Source organism: Bufo gargarizans, chromosome 3 (genome assembly GCF_014858855.1).
Source record: "Bufo gargarizans isolate SCDJY-AF-19 chromosome 3, ASM1485885v1, whole genome shotgun sequence".
Lineage (NCBI taxonomy): Eukaryota > Metazoa > Chordata > Amphibia > Anura > Bufonidae > Bufo > Bufo gargarizans.
Genome location: NC_058082.1, coordinates 428,296,638 through 428,309,297, shown reverse-complemented (window position 1 = coordinate 428,309,297; position 12,660 = coordinate 428,296,638). Strand labels below are relative to the sequence as shown.

At 37.5% G+C, this 12,660-nt stretch overlaps 1 protein-coding gene across 2 annotated transcripts in view; it reads right to left on the bottom strand.

The window, feature by feature from the left end:
- The window catches only part of DENND2C (DENN domain containing 2C), a 47,869-nt gene that overhangs the window by 18,053 nt on the left and 17,156 nt on the right, over nt 1-12,660 (bottom strand). For both annotated transcript variants that reach the window (XM_044288506.1, XM_044288505.1), the window contains exons 2-11: nt 7,524-8,635; nt 5,318-5,466; nt 5,123-5,235; nt 4,505-4,675; nt 3,378-3,471; nt 3,174-3,218; nt 1,673-1,860; nt 1,457-1,566; nt 1,018-1,087; nt 102-179 (exon numbers count right to left, since the gene is read on the bottom strand). In XM_044288506.1, the coding sequence (XP_044144441.1) occupies nt 102-179; nt 1,018-1,087; nt 1,457-1,566; nt 1,673-1,860; nt 3,174-3,218; nt 3,378-3,471; nt 4,505-4,675; nt 5,123-5,235; nt 5,318-5,466; nt 7,524-8,365 (1,860 nt within the window). In that variant the 5' untranslated portion in view covers nt 8,366-8,635. The remainder of the gene's footprint in view (nt 1-101; nt 180-1,017; nt 1,088-1,456; nt 1,567-1,672; nt 1,861-3,173; nt 3,219-3,377; nt 3,472-4,504; nt 4,676-5,122; nt 5,236-5,317; nt 5,467-7,523; nt 8,636-12,660) is intronic.

Genomic DNA, 12,660 nt, shown 5'->3' with positions numbered 1-12,660 from the left:
CTGATCATGTGCTATTGTTTGCAGATCCTACAAAAAAGATACGACATACTGACAATATGTATCTGGGGCAGCAATAATCAGCAGCAGTATTGCATTATTACCTTAGAAAAGAGGTTGAAGCAACCCAGTCGACTGACCATACAGTACACTTCAGGAAGACGTTTTCCTTTACCTTGGGGCTATAATGGAAAAATAAAAAGGTAATTATGAGTCATTTCTTACATTTATCAATACTTTTAATACATTTAAATTATTCCTGAAGAATTTAGTTTTAAATAGTTTACGGGATACAGTGACAGGAGGTGAAGGAACATTATCTGCACATGTGTCTGCCCATGGTCCCCAGTGATGTCTCATTTATATTAAAAACACACGGTGATGGCCATAGCAGCATAGACATTAGTGCAGTTAGAGTACTATGCAGCAATATTACATATTCGTAGTTTACCAGGGCATATGGTCAGCTGAAAGCAAGAACTAGCCCATGGTGGACTCCTCTTACACACCTGCAAACTGTGGAGGAAGTGGGGCAAGGCTCACTTCCTGTCACTCTTAATGACATGATAACCTGACAGGCATTGTGGGGGGAGGGGGGGGGGGTGTGATGAGGAGTCTCCTATTATTCATTCCTATGAGTCTGACATCGGGCTGTCATAGGAATGAATATGTCCACACAGAGAGTCAATGTCAGTCACATGACACAGCTGAGGCCAAATAGGGCCACTTCATTACAATTTATATCTTGTATATTTCTAAGTTTCCAGTACATTTCTTTAAAAAAAAAAATGTGGGAGTGCCTCTTTAAGTGATTTTGATATGGAAGGTTATATTAGAGACTAGATGAATATGGGAAACTTATGGGTGACTAAGGTGAGGGATTAAAAATATCAAGAGTCACCCAAAAAAAGTCCTGTATGTAGCACTTTTAGGAAAAAAAACTGAACTTACTGACAGATTGGCTTCAATCTTATATTAATATATTCACAACTCAACAGGTATATGCAGCATTATACTTACCAAAAGTTTTTTACAATAGCCAAACCATCTACTTCCATCTTCTCCAGTTAGCACAAAAGAAAATGTTTCACTGGAAAACAAAATAAAAAATCCTGTTACAGGGTTATACAAAACTGACAAAGTAAGGTCCTATTCAGATGAACACATTTTTTGCGGATCAGATGCGGACCAATTTATTTCAATGGGTCTGCAAAAAAAATGTGCTGTCCACATCCATATGTCCGTTCTGCAACCCCACAAAAGAGATAGAACATGTCCTATTCTTGTCTGTTTTGTGGACACGAATAGGCATTATTACAATGGGTCCACAAAAAATAAAATGGATGTCCGTATTTTTGGCAGATCCGTGTTTTGTGGACCACAAAATACATTTAGTTGTGTGAATGCACCCTTCTTATGCTGATATGCCAGCTTGACTCTCATCTGATTTCAATATTACCTTTTAAGATTTGAAGTAGGAGCCCAGTCATTGGAATCAGGGAAGCAAAACTGGGGGATGACGTTGAGCCTCTCTTCTGTATCTTTAGACTGTTTTAGTGGCTGGTCATTCTATTAAAACATACCAAAAGACAAACGTTAATACATATATATTATGCATATGTATACTCTAAACTAGTAGTGAAAAGAAAAGGAAAATTCTAATAATGACCTTTACCTTATTGGGATATTGTTGAGTAATGTAGGGGATATAGCCATTTCCAGATGGCTTCTTCTTCAAAGAAACAACCACAAAAAACTCAAAAAGCTGCTGCTCCTGGAGTTCAATGAGGTCTCTCTCCAAAGTCTGGTAGTGAGGGTTCCGCTTTAATGAGCTCTGGAACTGAGTCAAACGCTTATTGTGCTCTGTAAAGAGAAGCAACAGTTTTATTTAATGGGAATATACCACCTATAATACTTTACTAGTGAAAGACAGATACTGATAAATAATTATTTTCTATTTATTTGAATCATTTTTATTTTCTTATTTTAGATTTTGTGTAAATTTTGTAATTATTGTGTAATTTTATGTGCAAGATGATGGAGAAGCCATGTGCCAGATATGCTTTTTAGTAGCAACATGGACCATAGGAACCTGGTGTCTTTTCATTGACTTCTGTGAGATAGTGTTTTACATATGCTCTGTGCAGAAGTTATTGTGCAGGGAGGGGGGGTAGATAAGCTGTGACCATCACTGACTGTGAATGGTAGATCCAGTGTTATCTATATACGTGTTACCTTTCTTTGTAATTCAGCCTGTGATGATAATAAAGATGACTACTGTGAAGTATAGTGACCAAAGTGAAAACTGAAAAATTTCAGGATTATTTTATTTATAGACTGCATAGAATTATTTTTATCAAGTAAAAAAAAAAAACTTAATTTAAACATTGGGCCATTTCAAGGGCACATGTTTTATTTCATTGAATATAAACAATGATACTAATCTGAAGATGGTTCTAGTACTGATTCCCAGTCATAGGGATTTTTTTATTATTATTATAATTATTATATTCTAATCATGAGTCTATGAACCTGAGGGTGCTAAAAATGTATTGTGTTTCTATTAAATTAAGTATTGAGAAACATTATTATGGGCGTCGTGAGATTAAGGAAGACAACCTAGGAGTCCTGCCCAGATTTCAAGTAAGTACATGTTCCTACTCATCCATTATAAATCAGCTGGTCCATCCAGAATGACCAGGTATTCTGGATTAGCAAGACCATTGTTTCTCCCTCATTGTTTGAACTTTTATATGAAAAGGGAAGATTGGCAATTTATTGTATTACTAGCATTTAGAAGTAGCTGATGGGAAATTTGTACTAAAGTAATCTTGTCTGGCGCTAATGGCACAGGAAGTGGTGGTGACTTCACACAATATGTGCTGAAGGAAGCGAGTTCTCATGCATGGTCTATGTAATTATTCAGCTAATTTACTTTGAATCACACTAAATGAATGAAGGCCTAAAATATGGAGTGCAGTTATATTACCATTATTATTATTATTATTTACTTTAAACATAGCGAAATGTAGACAGTTGGAAATTAAAAAGTAGTCATTTAACTAACAGCTTGAAAAGCATACATTTTGACAAAGGAACAATAAAAATAGAAGAAACTCCTTGTTCGTCCAAAACCATCCACACAAAATTATATAAGGCAGAATCCATTTGCTTACTTTTCTGTCTATCTTCTGCTTCACTTTCAGATTCACTCACCTCCCCTAAACAATGAAAATAAGTAAAGAACATTAACAAACCATACAAGTAATGCAGATTATTGATATCAGCTCAGATACAAATGTTGGCTAGTAAATTATTTTGAAGAAATTATTCATATGTACTTGACAACCCCCTCCCTACTCCACACACAGGCAACATACCTTTTGATGTAGTATCATGGCTAGTGGAGGTCTGAATTTTAACCTTCTTCTTTCCACGTTTAGCATCAAAAATGTCTTGTATCTTCATCACAAGCTGGAAGAGTAAAGTAAATATGCATATAATAATTTACAATAAAAAATAAAATATGAACAGTAGTAAAGAACAAAATCCCGTACATTAAGAGAAGCGAGAAGAGACATGGAACTTGCTCCTACTGAAAATATGCCTACGAAGACCACAAAAACTGTAACAATGAGATTAAGCTGCTACAAAATTAAGACAGGAAGGATTTTGTGAGTGTGTTTCCTTGTTAGACCAATCGCATCCTGCCTGGAAACTTTTTATTTTGCTTTTGCTATAAACACAAGGATGAACAATGCAGATTTATCATTTAAAACAGAGAAATGTGATTATAATGTTTAGTTAGGATGTTATAGACTATAGGTCGTGATAAAAAAGTAGATATACTTTAAATCTGTTCCCACCGAGATTGCCTGCGAGATACTTACACAATTTTATATATACAAAATTTAAACCATGGCTTTAATCTTTCAAAAAATTAGCACTTGAACAAGTCTGCCTAAAAGGTCCAAAACCCGTTCTTTGTCAAGGTAGATTAAGATGTATCAATGACTTCAAGAACCTGCTTAGCATTATATTTACTGCAACAACTTTATTTTCATATCCAACAACTTTCCAACTTTTTAAAAACTTTATTCTCAAATTGTCAACATCATCCATAAGCACTTCTTTAGAGCCTAAATGATATCATTGTAGCGGTATATTCACATTTAGCAGATTTGATGGAGAAAGTTCTGCAACTTTTCCAATCATCTAAATAGGGTTGCAGAAGTCAGTGCCCAACTCCATTCAGATGTAGGGAATTAATATTGTCACAGAAATTTGTGCAACAAATTTTCTAGGTGTGAGTACACCCTGGGTGTACCTCCAGCTACATACCTTTTGCTAGTCATGAATGACTCCTGTTACCATCACACATGTACAGCTGTAACTTAAGAATGTGTAATGCTTGGTTTTGATCACAACCAAAAGTCTAGAGGTAGATGAATATGTTTTTATGGCACAATGAGTACACCTTTTCACCATTTTCAATAAGGAAACTTACCCGTGGAAACTTCTTCCTCTTCTTGCCTGTTTCTCCTCCATTCCGGAACACTTTCCATTCCATTAATGTCACTGGTAGTGTGGAATCCTTGGGAGCTTTCTTGTGAATATAGAGCTTGGTACTTTTCAGCTCCAGTGTTTGCCTTTTCAGAAAGTTTGGTTTTGAAGGGATCTGATGAAAGACATTTACTACGTTACTATGCAAAGTAACATTAAATCATACCTGGCATTTTCAAACATTTCTGGCATGCCCAAAGTTTATATCTGTGGGGATTCCTGGTTTCAAGACTCCACTGACCACTAAAACGAGGCCTTGCCCCTCCTGCTAAATCTTGTCCATTTTTTTTGTTACCTTTAAAAAGTCGTGAGAGAAGTTCAAAATAGAAAAAAGTTGTAAAAGTATTTTGGAAATGTATTGTGCTCCATAATTTGCATGTTTTTACCATCAGAAAAGTGGTGTATAATGTATTCCCTCTATTACTTTTCTACAGCTTTGTTTGGTATTTACTGACATCATCATTCTGAACACTAGTTTCTAGTAGAACGATTTAAAATTATCATGGAAGGGTGATCTTATGGTATAGCCTATGCCTATGAATTGTGGAATATAATAATCAACCTTAGGTGTTTTAATTGTACATCTTGGAGGAGGGATCTTCCATGATGATGGGACTCTCCAGACAGGCATAGGAGATATTTTGATATCTTCATATGGATTTTCTTTCTGGGGAACTAAAGAAAATAGTGGAGTTAATGGAAAAACTGCAAAAATAGTAAGCAAAGTGTAATAGGTACTAAGTATTGGGAAACCTACATGCAACTTCCTCATAGATATTGTCCTCTGATACTGTGTGGTAGAGAGCGGATCGTGAGGGCTCAATAGGTTCTTCAGAGATCTGAGGGTGGTTTGTTTGTTGTATGAAGCGCCTGAATGTTTGAACATCTTCATATTCAAAGGATTTCCTAGAAACAAACAGATGCCAAGAGATCAGTCACAGCATTCCATGCTGGAAAGGCAATATCGACAAAGATGAAAGGCTGGTTTACACAAAAGTCCATGTTTTGAAATTAACTGATATGGTTTTATCATTGAAGAGCAAAATGAAATGCCACTAGGCACCCTCATACTGTTAAATAGCAACTGACACCTTCCTTTCATTCACTAAATTAAAGACACAGCTTTATATGACTCACAAGTAATGGATGTCTCAGTGATATATATGGATAATAATGATAATAATAATTATAATAATAATAATAATAATAATAATAATAATATCATCAAAACCAATTATGCACCTGTCTGGTGCCTACAGACCAGTTCAAAACCATAAAAGTAATCTATATAGTAAGATTCTCAAGGCATAAGTTGACTATATCATAAAGTATTTATTTATATTTGTCAATATATAAATAAGGAAAATACAGGCAAAAAATATAATTCCCCCCTTATCGCCAATATACACAAGTCACTCCTCAAAAATGCATATAGATTACTTTACAGCTTAATATGATTATTCATTTTTGCCCATTTTAAATGAAAATGTTTAAATTATATAAATCTCTATCAAATCGTTTGGCTTATACTTATGCTGCATAGTATTTATTCAAGTAAAATATCATTTACCATTAAATTGCCCCAACGAAACTCAAATCCTCTTAGTGGATATAATAATATAATTAGTAATGCATTTTTTTCTAGTGTTGTGAAATGGGTTACTAGATTGTACACAAAAATGCTGCAGAATTCTTTGCATACTGCATATAGTCCCAGATATGCTTGATCAGATTAGATTACATTTTTCTCCACATAGGACATATATATTTATGTCTGATCTGAGCGTGCGTGTTTATGGGGGAGCTGAGATTTCAGTCGATAGTCATCTGAAGTGTATACCTGGCTTAAAAGGGTTGTCTGCTTTAGTCAATCCATTTTTGTTATAAGGATTCTGCATGGGCCACTGTAATTTGTGGGGAAACTTGGCAGGTAGTGTTTAATTTCCCTATAGGGCAACCACATAAAAAGAGTAAAATGCCAAGAAAGACCTTCTCAACCAATCAGTGGGTAAAGCAGGTGACTGCTAAGGCCAATGGTTGTCTGAATAGAGCTTTTGTGTCTGCACCCGTTCCACAAAATAGCTGTTTGAATAAGATACTGCATAAGTCACCTCCTTTTATTACCTTAGAAAACTCTAACATAGTATTTGTAAATGGGGTTTTAAACTAGTCAACCCTGTTCTTTCTACCTGTCATTTATAATAATAATCTTTATTTATTTAGCATCACTTTACCTCATTTTACTGTTACCTCCCCAATTGTAATGACGACAAATGATCTATCAATGGTATTAAATGAGAGAGCTCCCTGCCCATAAAAGCTTACAGTCTAAATGATTTTACTGTGTTAAGTCTCATTTACACACACCGATGCCTGTGCGTATGTTTCTACAAACATTTGGTCCAGATCACCTGCCCTGTGTAAGAAGTGGACAAACAAGCAAATTGCTCATTTGTCAGCTGATTGCATCTTATATCTAGACATTAAAAGCATTGCTTACTGGCAGCACATCGTCCTGTCTAAATTGGAATATGCTGCCAACAACAATGAAACTGTTAGTACGCAGTAATAATTATTTGGGCACATACAATGACAATGGTTTTGCCATGCAAATGAAGATCAATAAGTGCTGATCGTCGATCGGTGCTTGTTACAGCAGAAAGTGTGTTGGTGTCAATGATGGCACTTTGATGGGGTTTTGTAGTAGCTAGGTTAAAAAACAAAAAGTTGGACCATGTGCAAAAATAGCAAATCTTTAGGAACGCTGGCTAAAAGGTTCCTGGAATTTGTCCAACCCTGTTAAACTTCAGTTCATAAATAATAAGATCATTATACCAGTCATATAACCAGTAAGTGCACCACAAAAGCCTTGTGATGGTTATAAAACAATACAATTCAACCAGACTAGACATAAAATATACACAGTACAAAATATTAGTCTTATATAGGTCTAAAAATTGTACCTTTTGGATCTGGGTCTTATTTTTCTGTTTCCAGATTTCTTTGGCTCAGGTGGTGGGACAGAAGGGTCAGAAGATTCTGTGTCACTATCATCCACAGACTTTCTCCTCCTGTGATTGTGATAATTGTCCATACGTTCCCCATGGTGGTTACAGTTAGCATATCGAAATGTCCTTCTTGGCTTAGGGATAGGATTTATAGATGGACTGAGATCAAAGGGTTCAGTATCATAATAAATGTTTTCTGTACTTTTCATTGTAATTGTTTCATCCATCATGCGCCCCAAATCTAGCTCCCTTTCTGTTGAAATGCTTTTACCCCTTCTTCTTTTAAATTCTAAAACCATCTCTGTCAAATCTTCCTGTGAAATCATACTGTTCTTCTTGAACATCTTAGCTGAGGTGTAAAAGTTTCCAGGTGGAAGATCTATTTCGTGGTCTGAAAATGTCCTTGCTTTTGTGTTAAAATTTGTTGGACTTTCTGCATAGTGCTCATAAAAATTTGGTTGACTAGGAATGATCCTGTTATTTTCATAATCTATTAAGTTGCCCTTACTACCTTCCCTGAAATCTAAAGCCAAATTCTTACCACGACTTACACCTAATTTGCTGTTGTTTAAACCATCCTCTATTGATTTATTAAGTCCATTTTGATCACAAAAAGTTCTTTTGGGTTTCAGGTCAAGCAGATCTCCACATGAACCACTATTGACCCTAACTTCCCACTGGGATATTTTCTGCTTGATATTTTTGCAGTGACTTCTTGAAAGAGTTTGTTGGGCACTCCGGGTCAAGCCACATTCTGGGCTCCCCATGGTATGCATCACAGGCATTTCAGTAGTCATAAAAGCCTCATCATTGCTCAAAAAGGACAGACCTCTATTGGTTCCACTCAGTGGAACTTTCTGCCCAATTGCCTAAAAGGTTTTTGTGTTTAGTATTTGGTGCTTCTTTAAATAAAAAAAATGAAGTGACTATTTGAAGTGACTTTACTATCTTTATCTCTCAGATCCTCATCCAGCTAGTAAATCTTGAACTACTTCACAGAGCTATGAAGTCATACGTAGGAGCTTCGCATCAGCTTGCATATTGAGGTCTTTCTTCCAGGGCCCCAGCTGAAAAACAAATGCATCTTGTTACAATGTGTCCTATAGATAAGGGTTGGAGCAGAAGCAACAATAACTGTACTGTTCCAGAATACAAGGAGAACATCAAGTTTAATAGATTGTGAAGGACAAAAGTTCTAAAAGAAAAAAAATTGTGCTACAGAAGTTAAACACTGACCATAGTAAGACTGACTACTGAAAATGTTCCCACTAGCTTTATTTCATGAGTAATAAATAGGACTACAATCAGAGTATACAAAGCTGGTGATGACAATATACATAAACATAGATTTATGCAACAGATAAACATCATCTGTAAAGTTTATTTCAGGAAACAAAGGAATGGGGTGTGAAAGCTGAGAATGAATCAGTCCAGACCAGGGATAAACAGGAGGACTGGAAAACCCTAGGCTTGCTAGTCACACGTGTGGGAGATGAGGAACAGGATAAATAATCATGAGGAAAGAAAATACAGAAAAAAAATTAAAGGCAGATTAAAAAACTACCCCCCGCCCACAACAGTTGCTTAATGAGGACAACATACTGCCTAACAATACACCCAAAATAAAGAAAAGACAAACTTTGGATTTAATTTTTTTTTATATGAGAGGTTTAGTACAAGGTCCTTGATGCCAAGGAGGCTCAGCCATTTGCCAAACACTCTGCATCTATGTATCAGTCATTCCTTATAAAGGAAAACCAATGCCCGGAACATCACCCTACAGGCAGGCTACAGGACTGGCCTGTAGGTACTACGGCCATATAGATGGGTATTAGTTGGTAGGTGCCTCCACTCATCTGCCGTGGAAGAAGGCAGTTGCGTTATAATGCGAGTCAGATGGTTAATGACCAAACTCATTGTGGACTTGTATTCATTACTACATTGTTACCATATTCACGTATTGTCTGAAAACACCAGAGTGGAGTTGTGCATTGGTCTGAATTGCCAACTACTGTAATTCTGAAATCATGAGGAGGAGATTTGGTCTTTGTTTGCATTTTGGACACCGGTAGAGCACAATTGTTTTTTTCAGTAACAGAATATACCAGTATGCTCTTATTAATTTACTTTTAGAAGTCAGAAACATGATATCCTAAAAAGAATATGTATAATGCATTCATGATGGCAGATTTCAAGATAAGAAGACAGTGTAAAGTTACAAATAGGTACAAGTTAACCATGCGGCTAATAATGGGATAGAAACTGATGTCAATGATTACAACAGTGGTGCTGCATAGGTTGACATATATAACATAAGGGGGTCATTTATTAAACAGAAATACTAGGCATATTTCTAGCGCAGATTACGGTGTAAAGGTCCTTTGCACCTCAATCTTCAACTTTTCCCTGCTCACGCCAGGTCTAAAAAAGTGGGTGTAGGTGAGGAAGGAGACGGCCCGGCTCAATTGCCATTTTCTACTGCTGTTTAAGGCGTAGAAAATGGTCTAAAATGTAAGACAGCAAGGGAGCTGTCTTTACATTTAGAAGTGGCGGTGGATCCGCTGAGGTTATGTAGAGGCCGGCGCCGGCAAATCCACCGCTAGTGCAATGCTTTATTAAGACATGCGTCTAAAACTCCGGTCTTAAGAAATGTGCCCAAAAGAAATAAATTAATATATGAAATCTAATCCTACCTGCATTTAGATTAGATAGATGATAGACAAAGACAGATAGATACAAGTAGATAGATAGACAGAGCAAAGGTTTAGGTTTTTGCATTGCCCAATTCCATTTGGCCAAATAAGGCATTTCCTAAGGTTTGGCCAGACAAGCAGTGACCTGTTGCAGCCAACCTAATCATTACTTTAAAAAAATCTAAAAAAATCTAAAAAAATTACAAATTCATTCTATGGAAGCCTGACTGCCACAACTTGACAGATGCTAGCAATTATCTGACTACACAGTCACACAGACTTTTAACCAATGTCTACAAGTAATAACAGGGTTTGTTCCTACTTGGGATATGAGAGGCAGGAAGAAAGGTTTGAATGTGAAGAGAAGATATGTTTTTCAGCTTCCTACAATGTTCGCTGTGCCCACACCCTAAAATAGTTTCATAAACTGCTTTCCTGGCAGCACGAAACAAAAAGGCCTGAACATGTCAGCTCAGCTTTTCTTTCCTGAAAAGCTTCTGAAAGCGAGAGAATTTATCTGTTGCATTTGAATGCGTTAGTCAATCCAAATGAGAGATTAAAGGGTTGCAGTCATGAATACCAGACCTGAAACTGTGTTGTCACATGATTTTTGCTGCAAATAGTAAAGAGATCCACAGGTTATTCATAATTCATTTGCAGGGGTTTGGCACCTAAGAAGAATTAGTAATGTGAAGCATACCGTCATGTAGGTTAGGTGCCCCAAAGCATAATCATACCTTTGGATCTTCCTTTTTATTTTATGGAAATAAGGTTTTTGGGAAACCTTGGGTAGGGCTTCTCTGTCATAATGCTACCTAGTGCTTCCCCCTTTTGTTTGATTCACAGCCCTTGATATTTCAGAGCTGGTAGCCAAGGAAAGCCAGTTGGCCATGGCGCACTAAAAACCGTATTTGCATAAAATTAAAAAGAAGCGTTTTTCAAGATTAGAGGATTGGATTCGCACAATAAAGTTATAGTTATGTTTCTGGGCACCTATCCTACATGGCGGTATGCTTAAATTTGAAACTAATTTTACAGGTGACAGATTCCCTTTAGGCAACTTAAACTGGTACTTCATTTCTAGTGCAGACCGTTATGAATATGTTCTGCTCTGAAATCCTCTGAATATCATCTATTCAAGCTCTGAACTAGGTACCTAGCTTGCTCATTTAAAGGAGTATTCCAGTCCCAAACAAGGGAGCAGGTGACCCCCATTTTCCCAATAGGTGAGTCGACACACTTCAGGGACTACTCCCTATAAGATATATATACTGTCTATATATCAATAATGACTCAGATGGGAGTATCTCAGTTTTATTCTGGCTCTGGAAAAATCTAACTTTGTGGCCCTCAGAACAGAAAAGTTTGTGCGCCTCTGGTGTACATAATTCATACTATGTAAATAGCGTTGTTACTCTGTCGAGGGGATAGCAGTTACTGGGAATTTTTTTTTCTCCCTTCTGCTGTGCACAGTTAAAAAGGTTTTCCAAGATTTTTGTACTGATAACCTATCCTCTAGACAGGTCATCAGTTTCTGATCTGAGGTGGTTCGACACCCAGGACCTCCGCCGATCAGCTGTTTTGAGAAGGCCTTCTCGAAGCTCACCAAGCACAGCACCCTACCTTGTACAGCGTCTGCGATTGGTATCGCGCCCAGCCCCCATTCACTTGAATGCGGCTGAGCTACTCCTAGGCCACGTGACACATGAACGTGTCATCACTTGGCCACAGGAGTGCCAGTGCCTTCTCAAACAGCTGATTGGCGGGGTCGCAGGTGTCGGACCCCCACGATCAGATACTGATGACCTATCCAGAATATAGGTCATGAGTATAAAAATCATGGAAAACTCCTTTAAGTGAACATGAAGCAATTCTAGTAATCAGTGTCGGACTGGCCCACAGGGGAACAGGTGAATCCCCCTGGTGGGCTCCTAGTCTCCCAACCCCTGCACAAGTGGCACATAACACAGTAGACTTACTGCACTACATACACATATTCAATGTACAGCCCCTCAATCAGCCTATGTTCATATAAAAACTTGTTTATACATTTATTACATTTGAATGTATCCATATGGTGGGCCCCCAAAGTACATTTTATTGGTGGGCCCTAGGCACCCAAGTCCCCAATCAGGCATCATACAGAACATGACAGTCTCTTTCTTACAAAACTAAAACCAGACCTGTACCCCACATGGGTCCAGGGATCTCCCCATTCATTGCTCCAGTTGCTGTGCTGGATTTATGTGAAGCTTGCAGCCGTGGGGGTGTGCACTTACTCAGGGGACGTGTCCTGTCTGCTTCAGTTCTCTCCCTGGAACTGTCACAGCTTCTAACAATAGATACATCTGGTGGCAGTGGAAGGATGCAACTGAGCATGTGCCTCCACCTCAGTGAGG